We start from the raw sequence: 11665 nt of genomic DNA on the forward strand, positions 1-11665 counted from the left end.
TGTGTGTGTGTGTGTGTGTGTGTGTGTGTGTGTGTGTGTGTGTGTGTGTGTGTGTGTGTGTGTGTGTTAAAGATGCCATCAGATCATCAGTTTCTGAAATACTCAGGTCAGCCTGGCACCAAGTCCCTTCAATCACCTTTTTTCTTTGTGCATTCTGATATTTAAACTTCAGTAGTGCGTCTTGATTGGGTCTACATAGCTAAAGGGATTAAGTTGCTGCCGTGTCATTGGCTGATTATATACTTGAACACCTAATAAAATGGTCTGTGTATATACACATATACGTTCAGACTCAGACAGGTGCCCTGGAGTCTAACATTTGTGTGACTTCACACAAATATTAGGGACATGTGGGTGTCCTCGCGACTGCAGCACCATCTGATGTCCTTACTTTCTTCTCTTGAGCTGTCAACTGTGTACACAGTAAGTCAGCTGATGAGGGTTACTGGAGATCAGTGGATTAGTGTCCCAGGTGGTTCTCTAAGTGATGAGTGATACATCACAAACTAAGTGACTGCAGCTCTGACCACACAAAGACACAAGGGTAAGCTTTTTTTCTATTTTCAACAGTGTATTTCATTAGATCTCTCCCTGTGTGTATATACATATGTGTGTGTGTGTGTGTGTGTGTGTAGGGAGAGTGGGGGATTTAGAGCACATTTTATTGTATTTATGAAAGGCACATAGTCTGCTATGTGACTTAAAGAGTAGTGAGTGTGCAGCATCAGATAATTATACTTGTCTTAACAAGTCTTGCACAGCTTTTGAACTTAGAAATAGTCATATACACATTTGTTCTTATTTGTTCAGCAGCAGAAAGCGTCAGAGGTGACACACAAAGCCTCCAGCATCTGTGGTCTTTGGTGTTGCGAGTCCTCGGCCATCTGTCTGCTGGCTGTGTCTTCATGCTGCACAAACCTGATTAGTGCTGAGTGCACAAAGTTGTCTGTACCATCTCTCTCACACACACACATTAACACCTAGAGACAAACTGTAGGTTTGTTTGTTTGTGAAAGAGGCCGTCCATTCTCTAATCTGAGCTCGAGATGACAGAAAGGAAAAGCTCATGATGACGGTTTTCTAGGAAAATCCTTTGTCGTGGTACCTGTGTGCTGATGACTGAGAAGTGGATTGAGCGTTGTTGGCAGTCTGACATCTTTATTCAAGCCTGACTGAGCATGGAGAACACAACCGTACCTTACAACAAAAATTGTACTGTTTGACAAAAAGAGTAGTTGAGGGAAGATTTATGGATTGATTGTGCTGATGAGGACAACCTGTACTCACTGAACCGCTTCGACGTCTGATGTGCATCACCTTTATGAAGATGAAAATCGCCTGCTGAAGTTGAGTGGAATCCCCTCTGAGGAGGACAAGACTGGACTTGGACTTTGTAGCACAGACTTATTACTGTAGAATCTAAACATTCGACAGTTGTTGATCCAAAGTAACACTCAAAGCAGTGATGCTCTTACCTTTCTTCACATGCTGGAAAAAGTAAATACAAAAAGCATTAAAAGAAATTATAATAACCCAGTTATCACATAATGTTAATTGTTTTTATAACCTTATTGAATATATTAGCAATAACAATAATGTTTGACAGATTACAGAGAGAAAAAAGAGACTGTGTTCTATTTGGCCTAATGGAAATCTTCAGGCTTCTCGTGGGAGGAATCATCAGGGACTCTAATATAGAAGCAGAAAATATTGAAAGGCCAGCAGAAGTGGAGTGCACACTTCTGCAGTTAGAGCGGAGGGGTTAGAACAGGGCCACTGCCTGAACGCTGCAGCTCTCAGCTTGTGGAAATACAGATTGTTGTGTTTCCTTTCAGGGAGCACGGCGGTCCACATTACAGATCCACAACTGGAGGGATTGTGTGAGTTGTTCTATGGCTGACTTATCTTTGTTTTCTCAGTGGACTGAGCAGTATGGATGGTGTACCTCTGAGGGTGCCTCAGAGTGCTTCCTTTCAGGAACTAAAATATTCTGTCAGTACGACTGTCCCTGACTACTTCAACATCCTGCAGGAGACAGAGGTGAGTGTGTTTCTCTCTCTTGTGTTTCCCTGTTTGCTCCTCCTCCTTGCTGTTCTGTCTGTTGTGCAGTGTACCTTCTTTGCTGCACTGCTTTGAGCTGTCACCATTATTTCACTCCTTTAAAAAACACCAAAACAAACAAACCCTATCACACTGACAGGTGATAAGTTACAGGAAGAACCTTGGCTCAATATCTGACTTTTTATGTTTTTTGTATGTATGTGATTAGTACACACTTACTAGCACTGCCAAATAAAACATTGCTCTTTACAGCTTTATGAGTATATGAAAGATGAAGGTAGATCTCGGACAAGAATGTTACAGCTGATCAGATTCCATACACAACATCACAGGTCTCTGTGCAGAAGAGTGCAGTCCTAGGATCAGCTGAGATACTGCACAGAACCCTCAAACTCGCAGGTAGAGGGCCTTGCACATACCACTAAAGGATGTACACTTTAACAGGTAGCACTGGTATGGAGCTGTCTTAGATTCAACCAGGTGCTGGAAACATTTCGTAGATTTTGGTCCATATTGACATGATGTCAGAACCCTGCACAGGAGGGTAAGCCACAGAAGATCACAGAAAAGGCTGGATGCTTGCTGAGTGCTACATCTACTCACTTTAATAGAAAGTAGATTAAATGGGAATGGGATAGAAAAGGTGGTCGTGACAATACAGAACATAGTCTGTCTGTTATTTTTATTTATTTATTTTTTTCATTTATTTGTATACCACTTTGGTCTACTAGGTGTGTTTTTAAAGTGCTGTACAATACGAATTTAAATATAATAGTAAAATAGCAAAAACCAGACATTGCAAAAAAAAAAGAAAAAAGCCAGTCACCCACAGAGTTAAAGGCCAGGATGGAAGATAAGAAACATCTGACCCCAAAATAAAAACGGTCATCAAAGCAACCTGGGCTTCAAATCACCTCCAAAGGGCTACGAGGGGATTGTCTCCATGCCACATTAATGCAATAATTAATGGGAGAGCATCCCTATCAAAGTATTTTTCATCCTCATCACTGAGTACAAATCAACATACTTTCCAGATGTTAGACATTTCTGTATTGTAAATGGTTTTTAGAGTAGTCATTGGTAATAATGTGAGATGCTAGATGCTATGTTTCACAAGCCTTACATTAGCCAGTCAAGTGTTGTTTACACTCAACTGGCTAATGTTAGCAAGCCAAAAGACTAAACAATAAAATAATGAAAAGCCTGTCATCATTGAGTTGAATTTAAAAATGTAGCTTCAGACCTACAGAAGGACTTACACGATGTTTGCATGTTTGACAGTATGGATTCAGTCTGGAGAACTGGGTGCTAACTGGGCTGCAAAGTGGCTTTGCCACCCAGCACCAGCTTAACCCCTCTTCCTCTTCATCAAGCCTGCTGTCATCTTGTCCACCATACTGGATGCTGTTTAGCAGCCCTGGACAGAGCCTGGACTTCTGCGAGCCCAGCCCTTGGCAGCGGTCCCACAGCCTCAACTCCTCCATCCTGCGTACCAAGGCTACCATCTCACCTTCACATGACGAAGAGGGCACTACACAGAAAGCCAGGACGAGTTCCATAGTGACAGTGAGTCCAGGGGAACAGCGTCCTTCTGCAAACTGTCAGCGTGGTCAGAGGAAAGCACAGAAGGCCTTTGTCCCTGACCTGCTGAACCCCCCGGCCTGTCTGAGCAGCCTGCCCCACCAGCGCAGAAAGAACCTGCGCCAGTGTTCACTGTCAGTGCTCGACACGCCCACACAACAAGATCCCAACACAGAGACTTATCCCCAGAGCGCTTCATCACACACAGCCTCGGACACGAGGATCCCTCCCAGCAGAACCAGCACAGCCAGCATGGTAAGAGGAACATGTGAGCTGTGTGTTTATGTGTGCATGTGCTTTTGAAACTTTTACTGCAGAATGTAATACACAGTACAATACAGCTGATGACTGTGATACAGCATCACTGTCCAGGGAAAAAACACTAAATTCACACAGCCGTCTTCCAGCTTTACTTTGTGTTTATTGTCATAATTTCAGTATGTGGCTGTTCATTCGCGAGGCCATGTGAGTTGGCAGTGTGGCGAAGTCTCAGTAGTCTAGACTATTGATAGTTCTATTTCCTGTCTAAATATAGCTTGAAGCTCATGGCAGTACCATCACCTGAGCTGCACGGTCAGTCTCGAGTATAACTAGAACCAGACAGGCTCAGCATGATAACAGGTTCACTCTGTTTATAGTCAGGGTTGTGACTATTGAGATGTGTCAGATATTCTCATGGGATTACATTTCTTTTAATGTCAGCACTATTAACTATGAAAGGAAATAAGGTCTTCCTATCCAGCTTTTCTCCATTTTGCATTTTCAAAATGTTTTTCATGGATTTGCACTCTAAAAATAATCTGCGTAAAGTATGCTCTCTGAATGCAGCCAAGGTGCAAGAGCTTCACGAGGATTAGCTAGTGTGAATTCTCACTAAAGCTGCACGTCAGGTCTACCATGCCCTGTTCTTTCTCAGCCACTCGCTACATTCACTGCAGTCTGCCATTTCTTAGATATTCAGACCAGACACCTGTAGAAACCCCCCTGTCATGTCAGGCCCCAGGGGTTTGTCCTCCTCTGCTTTGGACTCTACAGCAGAACTCCTGTCAGCTCTAAACCCAGCGGAGAGAGAGTTGCTGGAGGCCATCACTGCAAGGGGCTACTCTCTTCATACTGCCATCACTGCCCTTCAGAGGACAGGACAGCAGACCCCTGATGAGGTCAGTGTTATATCCAACAACAAGGCAGTGCTGCTCGAAAACACTTGGTCAACTTTTGGCTCCAGCTGTCGGGATCATGCAGTCTGTTCTATAAACACTGATGCAGTACAAATGCAGCTACTATAAGTCAGTGTGAAAATAGTGGTCACACTTGGACCTGCAGCATTATGGGTCCATGAACCAAACAGAATAAATCTGAAAGGACAAGAAAGGATAGGTGAGAAACCAGGATCAGCCTTAACTGTGCATGGATTAAATAGCTTTAAAGAAACAAACTTAGTCCTTCGGCAACATTTGTTAGTTCTGATACTGGAAGATTAAAGACTAGTGTATTTCATGATTTCACAGAGCTCACACTCTGATCTGAACTCTGTGCCTCAGTCAGTATGAGGTTCTCTATCATTGGCTTCGTCTGCTCACCCCTAACTTGTCGTGGCAGATGGTTGCCTTCCCCAGCCTGGTTCTGCTGGAGGCTCTTCCTGTTAAAAGGGAGTTTATATTTCCCACTTTCACCAAATTTCTTGCTCATAGAGGGTCACATGATTGTTGGGTTTTTTTCTGTTTTCTCTGTATTAATGATTGGTCTTTACTAGAGATGACACGATACCATTTTTTTTATGTCCGATACCGAGATCATAAATTTGGATATCTGCCGATACTGATATGAATCCATATAGTGTGTTTTTTAATCAATATTTTAATTTTTTAATATTTTAATCAATCAATTTTAATATCTTGCTGCTTTTTGTATAAGTTCATACTCTGTTATACCTGTATGCAAAAAATACACTTCACCCAAAATATTTCATAGTTCAGCAAAACTGATCAATCTAATAAACTTAAACCTGCACCATCCTCCCTATTCTGGTATTTTAAAGAGTAAGCAACCTAACTAATAGGGTTGCAAAAAAAAAAAAAAAAAAAAAAAAAAAAAGGGAACCACCCTCCACCTCATGATGCTTAATCAACGTAATCAACTTTAATTTGATGCAGTGTGAAAAAAATGCACAGAAATAAATTATTTTCCAAGAAATATTAAATAGATTCAACATCTTTCCTGCAGACTGCACAGATGGTACCTTCCCAAAGGAAAAAGTACTGTAGCTTACTAGGGTATATTAGACTTAACAGTTACTATATACAGTAATTGACTTCTATGTATTTTACATAAGATTAAAACTTTGGGTGTCAGATTCAGATAATTATTTATTAAAAGCTCGACATTTTAAATGAGAATAAGAAAGAAAAGTATGTCTTTGTGCCCCCTTTTCCCTGTTCATGCCCTATCGGCCCCCCTGGCTAAACTTTGCTAGATCCGCCCCTGCACAGTTACAGCCGTCAGCTGCGTAGAAAAAGATCCTCGAGTAGAAAGTAATAATAAATAAATTCTAACAACAGCTGATCAAGCTTAAACGTGCTGCTTTTGTGCTGCTCTATTACATTTTTTATTTCTCTCCGATATCCGATCCAGTAATTTACGTCAGTATCGGACCGATACCGATACGTAATATCGGATCAGTCCATCTCTAGTCTTTACATAACAATATAAAGCAGCTCGGGGTGGCTGTTGTTCTGATTTTGCACTATAAATGAAATTGAATTAAATTGTTATCTTCTTAATCACAGTAATAAGAAATGACTGCCTTACAGAGCATATTATTGTGTTCCTGTTTGGTCTGGACACTGTGCTTTGTGTATGTTAGAGCAGAAACAGGTTGAAGTAATGTGTGGATGGTGGATTAGTGTTAGTCAGAGCATCACTAAAGTTTATATACGTTGTAGAGGAACATCCACAGTTTCAAAGGCCTGTAACAGAAAAGATGACACATACGTTTTAACGAAATGGTTGGTTTGGAAAGTAAGTTGTTGAGAAAGTTCTACAGGAAAGTAAATTTTTTTTCCCCAAATCACTTTAAACTTACTCTCAACTTCACTGAATATTGAAAACAACAACTGGCCCTAATATAATCCTCATCTGTCGCACTCATGCACCGGGGTTGTGTTTTTGCTTTTATTTGTCACCCATCTGTAAACAAATGGAAAATATAAAATTACATTTTACAAATTAAACTATACATATACATACTACTTTTTAATTTATTACATAAACCTTACCCAATGAATCAATCAACTGACTAACAAAAAATTATTTGGCAGTTATTTTGGTTAATAATGGAGTTCCACCGGGTTCTGTGCTAGGACTAGTTCTTTTTACATTAGGCATTATCCCTAGAAGGCATAGCATACCCAGATACCCAACTTTATCTATCCGTAAACCCAGATAATGCGCAACAATTAGTTAAACTGCAGGAATGTCTTAAAGATGTAAACATATGGACTACCCAAAATTTCTTGTTTCTAAATGCAGATAAAACTGAGGTTATTGTATTAATTGAATCTGATTGGAAACAGTCAATAACTTTTTCCATGTGACAGCTCTTCTCTTGTCCATCCTGTATGAATGAATATTTGGCAGATCTTGAGTTATCTGGTGGCGTGTGACCACTTGTGTCAGCTGGGTTATGACATGTCCCAGGTGGAAGAGGCCTTGGAGATGTTTCAAAACTGTGAAACAAAGGTAAGTCTTTAAAGTTATCAGAGACAACAAAGCTTGGCACTTTTTGTCTGATGAAGTCAGTTCGATTAGAAACTTTAAAGAAAGTAAATGTTTTCTTTCTCGAGGCAAAGGAGTTCCTACACCTGCTGAATCAGTTCAATGAGATGGGCTTTCAGAAGAATGCCATCAAAGAAGTGCTGCTGGTTCATGAAAACCACCGAGATCGGGCCCTGGAGGAGCTGATGATGCGTGTGTCCTGATAAAACACACACACTTTTCACATTGATATCTTGCAGACAATCATCTGTATTCTAAAAATTGCCGTCATATCTGACCTTGTGCTGGTATGAAACAACTGCACACATATAGTTGATGCTGACACTGCATTGTTAGATGATCTATTCATATTTCTGAATTAACCCATATCTTCTTTACCACTTTTTTAGATTCATTTTGGAACAAAAATACTCTGATTAAAGTCCTGCTGTGTCTAAATTTTGAAGTGACGTAAATATTTGTAGTAATTGTGAACAAACTTATTAAAAGTGTGAAATTAATTTACACCATGACCATCTGTTTTCTTCAAGGACTGTGCAATAAAAAGTGTATATTACAGGGTGGGTCCCACAAACAAACACGATAAAAAGCTGCAAAGCAACATTAGTGCTAGCTTTGCAGCTTCATCCATCAATCCTGCTTTGATTCCTCCGTAGACAGTCTGAACAGTAAACAGTCTGAAACAATAGTTTGGGCAGACTAAACCAATTCTTTAGAGGTGCGATTGAAACAGCTGCAGTGTGGGCTGTAATCCTTTGCCACATATTATTAGAATAGAAATCAGAATGATGATCACCAGCTTTTAAATGTGCTGAGAGCATCCCAGGGGACATCTGTGACAGACATCAGTGTCTCTCAGGTTCTGGCTTGGGCAATTTCCTAAAAGGGAGGGAGTGGGTTTAGGAAGCCTCATCAAAAATGTATATATGGATCCAATCCTGCCAAAACCTTTCATCTCACGCCGGAGCCTCCATTTGTTCTCCTCTATGGTGTACTCTGTGGTCACGTGTCTGCTGAGCGTGAACACAGAATCTCCTCTGACCGCTGCCGTGAACAGAGAGCTCTTGCTGTTCCCGTACTGACCGGACATCACTGTCCACTGATCTGAAGTCAGGTTGTAACAGTCCATCACACATTGTAAGAAGTCTTCACATGGTCCATTCCGCATCACATAGAGGTTATCCCTGTGGGCCACCATATGAAGACCATAACTGTGCTGGCGGATGAGTGTAGTGACCAGATTCCACCGATTGTGTTCAGGTACGTACTCAAGGATGTCTGTGGCCCCTTTCCCTTTCCAAAGACAGATATAGATCCTCTTCATGGCTACAGTGGACACCACTGAGGCTGCAGGGCACGGGAGGGAGGAAACAAAACTCCAGTTCTGATCAGACAGCCCATATCTCTCCACTGATGACAGAGCCTTCTTGTTATACTCCCCTCCTATAGCATAGAGACATCCCTCATGACCTATCAGAGAGAAGTTGTAGCGTAGCTGCTGAGGTCCACAAATCACTGACCATGAATTGGCCACGGGATCGTAGCAGAATCCAGTCTCCACTACCTTCTTGCTTAAATCATACAATCCTCCGATTATGTACAGTTTGTTGTCGAGGACTGCCACGCCTGCCATGATAGTGCTGGTGCTCATAGGAAGATGTGTGAGGATTCGCCACTCTTTTTGCTCTTCATCCAGATGACACACTGTCCTCTGGGCATCCTGGAGCAGCTCAGTGGATGGAGAGTGACTGCACACTGCCATGTAGCTACTTGGGAGAAGAGACTCAATGTACTCCAGCAGCTTACTGGGTAAGCTACGAACCTCCTCCCCTAGGTCAGCGTACATGTCTCTGATGAATAAAGCTGCTCTGTGGAACAACTCCCACTCTCCGTAGGTTGCAGCTGTATGAAACATGAGCAAGCAGTTTTGGGAATTTATAATATTGATCAAATGCTTGGTGAGAGCTGGCACCTGGAGAAAAGCCGTACACTCTATTGCTTCGACGATCTCGTCACTGTTGAGGATGGGTCGCTTCCCATCCAGCACCTGCAGCAGAACTTGAAATCCCAGATTCCCCACACATTTCAGCTGGACCTCCTCCTGTTTAGACTCTCTCATTCCTGACTGGAACAATGCTCTGAAGTACTCACAGTTTTTGACTACAGTGGGTTTATCCACAGTGAAAACACAGTCTTTAATGCTGACTCGCAGGCTGTCTGCTCCCTTATATTGTCCTGACTGTTGGCTCAAGTGTGGGCAGCTGCTGGACTCCATGACATCTGTTCCATAAATCTTCATTTCATCTCCAGTGGAACTGGAAACGACGAGAAAAGTTTGAATCACGCCAAACTACAGCACGTAGACTGCGTCGTACCACAAGCTTGAGCGAATCCCTCTGATCCAGACCAAGGGTATCTGACACTGTATAAACTATTTGTTTGCAGAGCTCTGACAACAGACTCTATACATAGCAGCTAGAGGTGTGTCACAGTTCAAGTACATTATGAGGACATGCAGCCAGAGCAGAAAGAGGAGCTGGATAGTAGCTGTCAGTGTGCTGATGATTCACCCTTCATTTGTGGCTGACAGTTCTGGAACAGCTGAAGCTTTGTCCTTGATCGACATAAGCAAGCAAACTAAAACAATGGGCTTTTCCCCAGGGGCAGGGAAAGAAAGAGTGCAGGACCTCCACTGGTATCTTTATCTTATGTTTATTGTGTCTTTTTCCAACGTGTTTCCAACACTACAGTCGACATAAAGGCAAATGTACAGGTCTACACAGGTTATAGTAAGATTCTGCTCATAATTTCAAAATTAGAGTGAAGTTACTCACCCCGGTTCTGTTAGCCTTCAGGGCTGGGGGGCTGGGAGGAGGTGCTGGCCGTCAGACTGGGGTCTGGGATGTGGGGCCTCCCTGCTACTGCAGATAAGGAGGTGGTCCGCTTGCCTCCACCCCAGAGAGAAGAGTTACATCTCTGAGGGCGGGGGTACCTGGACCTGGGATATAGAGTATGTTTGGGGAGTGTGACTTTCTGTGCAGTGTCTATTTGTGTCTGTCTACACGTTGGGTGAGTGCCGAGTATTTGGTGGTGCATATGGGGTGGGAATGCACGTTTGTGTCCGCGTGCACCTGTTCATCTGTGTCTATATGTCAGGTTGGGTCTTAGACTCGACCTCTCTGGGTACATCTCAGGTCCCCTAAAGTACGGAGGCCTATCTCCCCTCACCACACTCCTTGCCGGTGGCTGATGCCCTCAGACGTTGGTGTGTTGGTGGTCCTTGTCGTCTGGGGCTGGGCGCTCACGTATGTACTGGCTCACTCCTGGTGGCCGATTGGCAGGGCTGGGCGCCTGTGGCCCAGCTGGGCTCCTTCCGGGGGGTGGGATGCTGTCACAGTCTAGCGAGGGCAGACTGTATGAATTGAAAAAGGACCCAAAATGCAGACTCCAAGGAACAGGGAACAAAACTTGAATGTTAACAAAAAGCGAGCCGTTTAATATGGCTGGTAAAAAAGGTACAAACAAAGGGCAAGGCAAACTGAAGCAAAATTAACATAAACCTAAACTGGGAAATCTAAACAAACAATAAGAAAAACCTAGACAAGAAACTTGGAAGCATGGCATAGGAAACATGGCGTGGACAACAGACGACATGGCAATCACACACTGAAAACAGAGGACTTAAATACACAGGAGGTGATTTATTCATCTTCATTTATCCTCATTTAAGCATGCATCTTCTAGAAGGGAAGACTTGCCAGGCCGGTGCACCTCTGCAAAATCTACACTCCTTTGTCTGTGAAACACAGTTTTGTAGGGGCGACCCTATCATAAAACCCCCCCATGGTGTGCTGCAAACTCTGTGGGTGTAGGTGACTCCCTAGAGGTCATAAAACCCATCTCCCTTCCAGACCACAGTTATCCAGTTACAAATGTTGAGACCCCCACCCAAACATTCTCTGGGGAATTTCCACTCAGCATTAACTCCTCTCTGTTTTACTTTCACAGTTCAAGTGGGGGAGGGGTCTCCTACAATCTACTCCTAAGTTCACGACACAGTGATGCCTTTATTATATTGAGGGCAGTGTCAGTGTCTCTACAATAGTTCTACATTCTATGTTAACACATTTCTAAACTCTAAAATCAGCTAAACATTCTACAACATCCAGTCATTCCCATTCACACACTGGTGATGGCAGCTACATTGTAGCCACAGCCACCCTGGGGCGCACTGACAGAGGCGAGGCTG

General features: G+C 42.8%; 2 protein-coding genes across 2 annotated transcripts; one reads left to right on the top strand and one right to left on the bottom strand.

Moving 5' to 3' along the window:
* Nucleotides 1-74: 74 nt before the first annotated feature.
* LOC102304887 (ubiquitin-associated protein 1-like) lies at nucleotides 75-8002 on the top strand. Its single transcript, XM_005952290.2, has 6 exons — nucleotides 75-544; nucleotides 1920-2040; nucleotides 3343-3897; nucleotides 4596-4802; nucleotides 7279-7380; nucleotides 7485-8002. Exons 2-6 carry the CDS (start codon nucleotides 1933-1935, stop codon nucleotides 7617-7619), a joined length of 1107 nt encoding a protein of 368 aa, XP_005952352.1. The 5' UTR covers nucleotides 75-544; nucleotides 1920-1932; the 3' UTR covers nucleotides 7620-8002.
* LOC102305801 (kelch repeat and BTB domain-containing protein 13-like) lies at nucleotides 7985-10058 on the bottom strand. The gene has a single exon (XM_042217014.1). The coding sequence runs from the start codon at nucleotides 9713-9715 to the stop codon at nucleotides 8219-8221; it is 1497 nt and encodes a 498-aa protein (XP_042072948.1). The 5' UTR covers nucleotides 9716-10058; the 3' UTR covers nucleotides 7985-8218.
* Nucleotides 10059-11665: the final 1607 nt, after the last annotated feature.

This window comes from Haplochromis burtoni, unplaced genomic scaffold, assembly GCF_018398535.1.
Source record: "Haplochromis burtoni strain Fernald_Lab_line unplaced genomic scaffold, NCSU_Asbu1 Contig_1484, whole genome shotgun sequence".
Classification (NCBI taxonomy): Eukaryota; Metazoa; Chordata; class Actinopteri; order Cichliformes; family Cichlidae; genus Haplochromis; species Haplochromis burtoni.

Excerpts from the sequence above, each read along its gene's own strand:
- LOC102304887 (XM_005952290.2), top strand. The coding sequence starts at position 1,933 with ATGGATGGTGTACCTCTGAGGGTGCCTCAGAGTGCTTCCTTTCAGGAA. Across the intron at positions 2,041-3,342 it reads ACATCCTGCAGGAGACAGAG|TATGGATTCAGTCTGGAGAA; the intron begins GTGAGTGTGTTT and ends CATGTTTGACAG. Across the intron at positions 4,803-7,278 it reads GACAGCAGACCCCTGATGAG|ATCTTGAGTTATCTGGTGGC; the intron begins GTCAGTGTTATA and ends AATATTTGGCAG.
- LOC102305801 (XM_042217014.1), bottom strand. The coding sequence starts at position 9,715 with ATGAAGATTTATGGAACAGATGTCATGGAGTCCAGCAGCTGCCCACAC.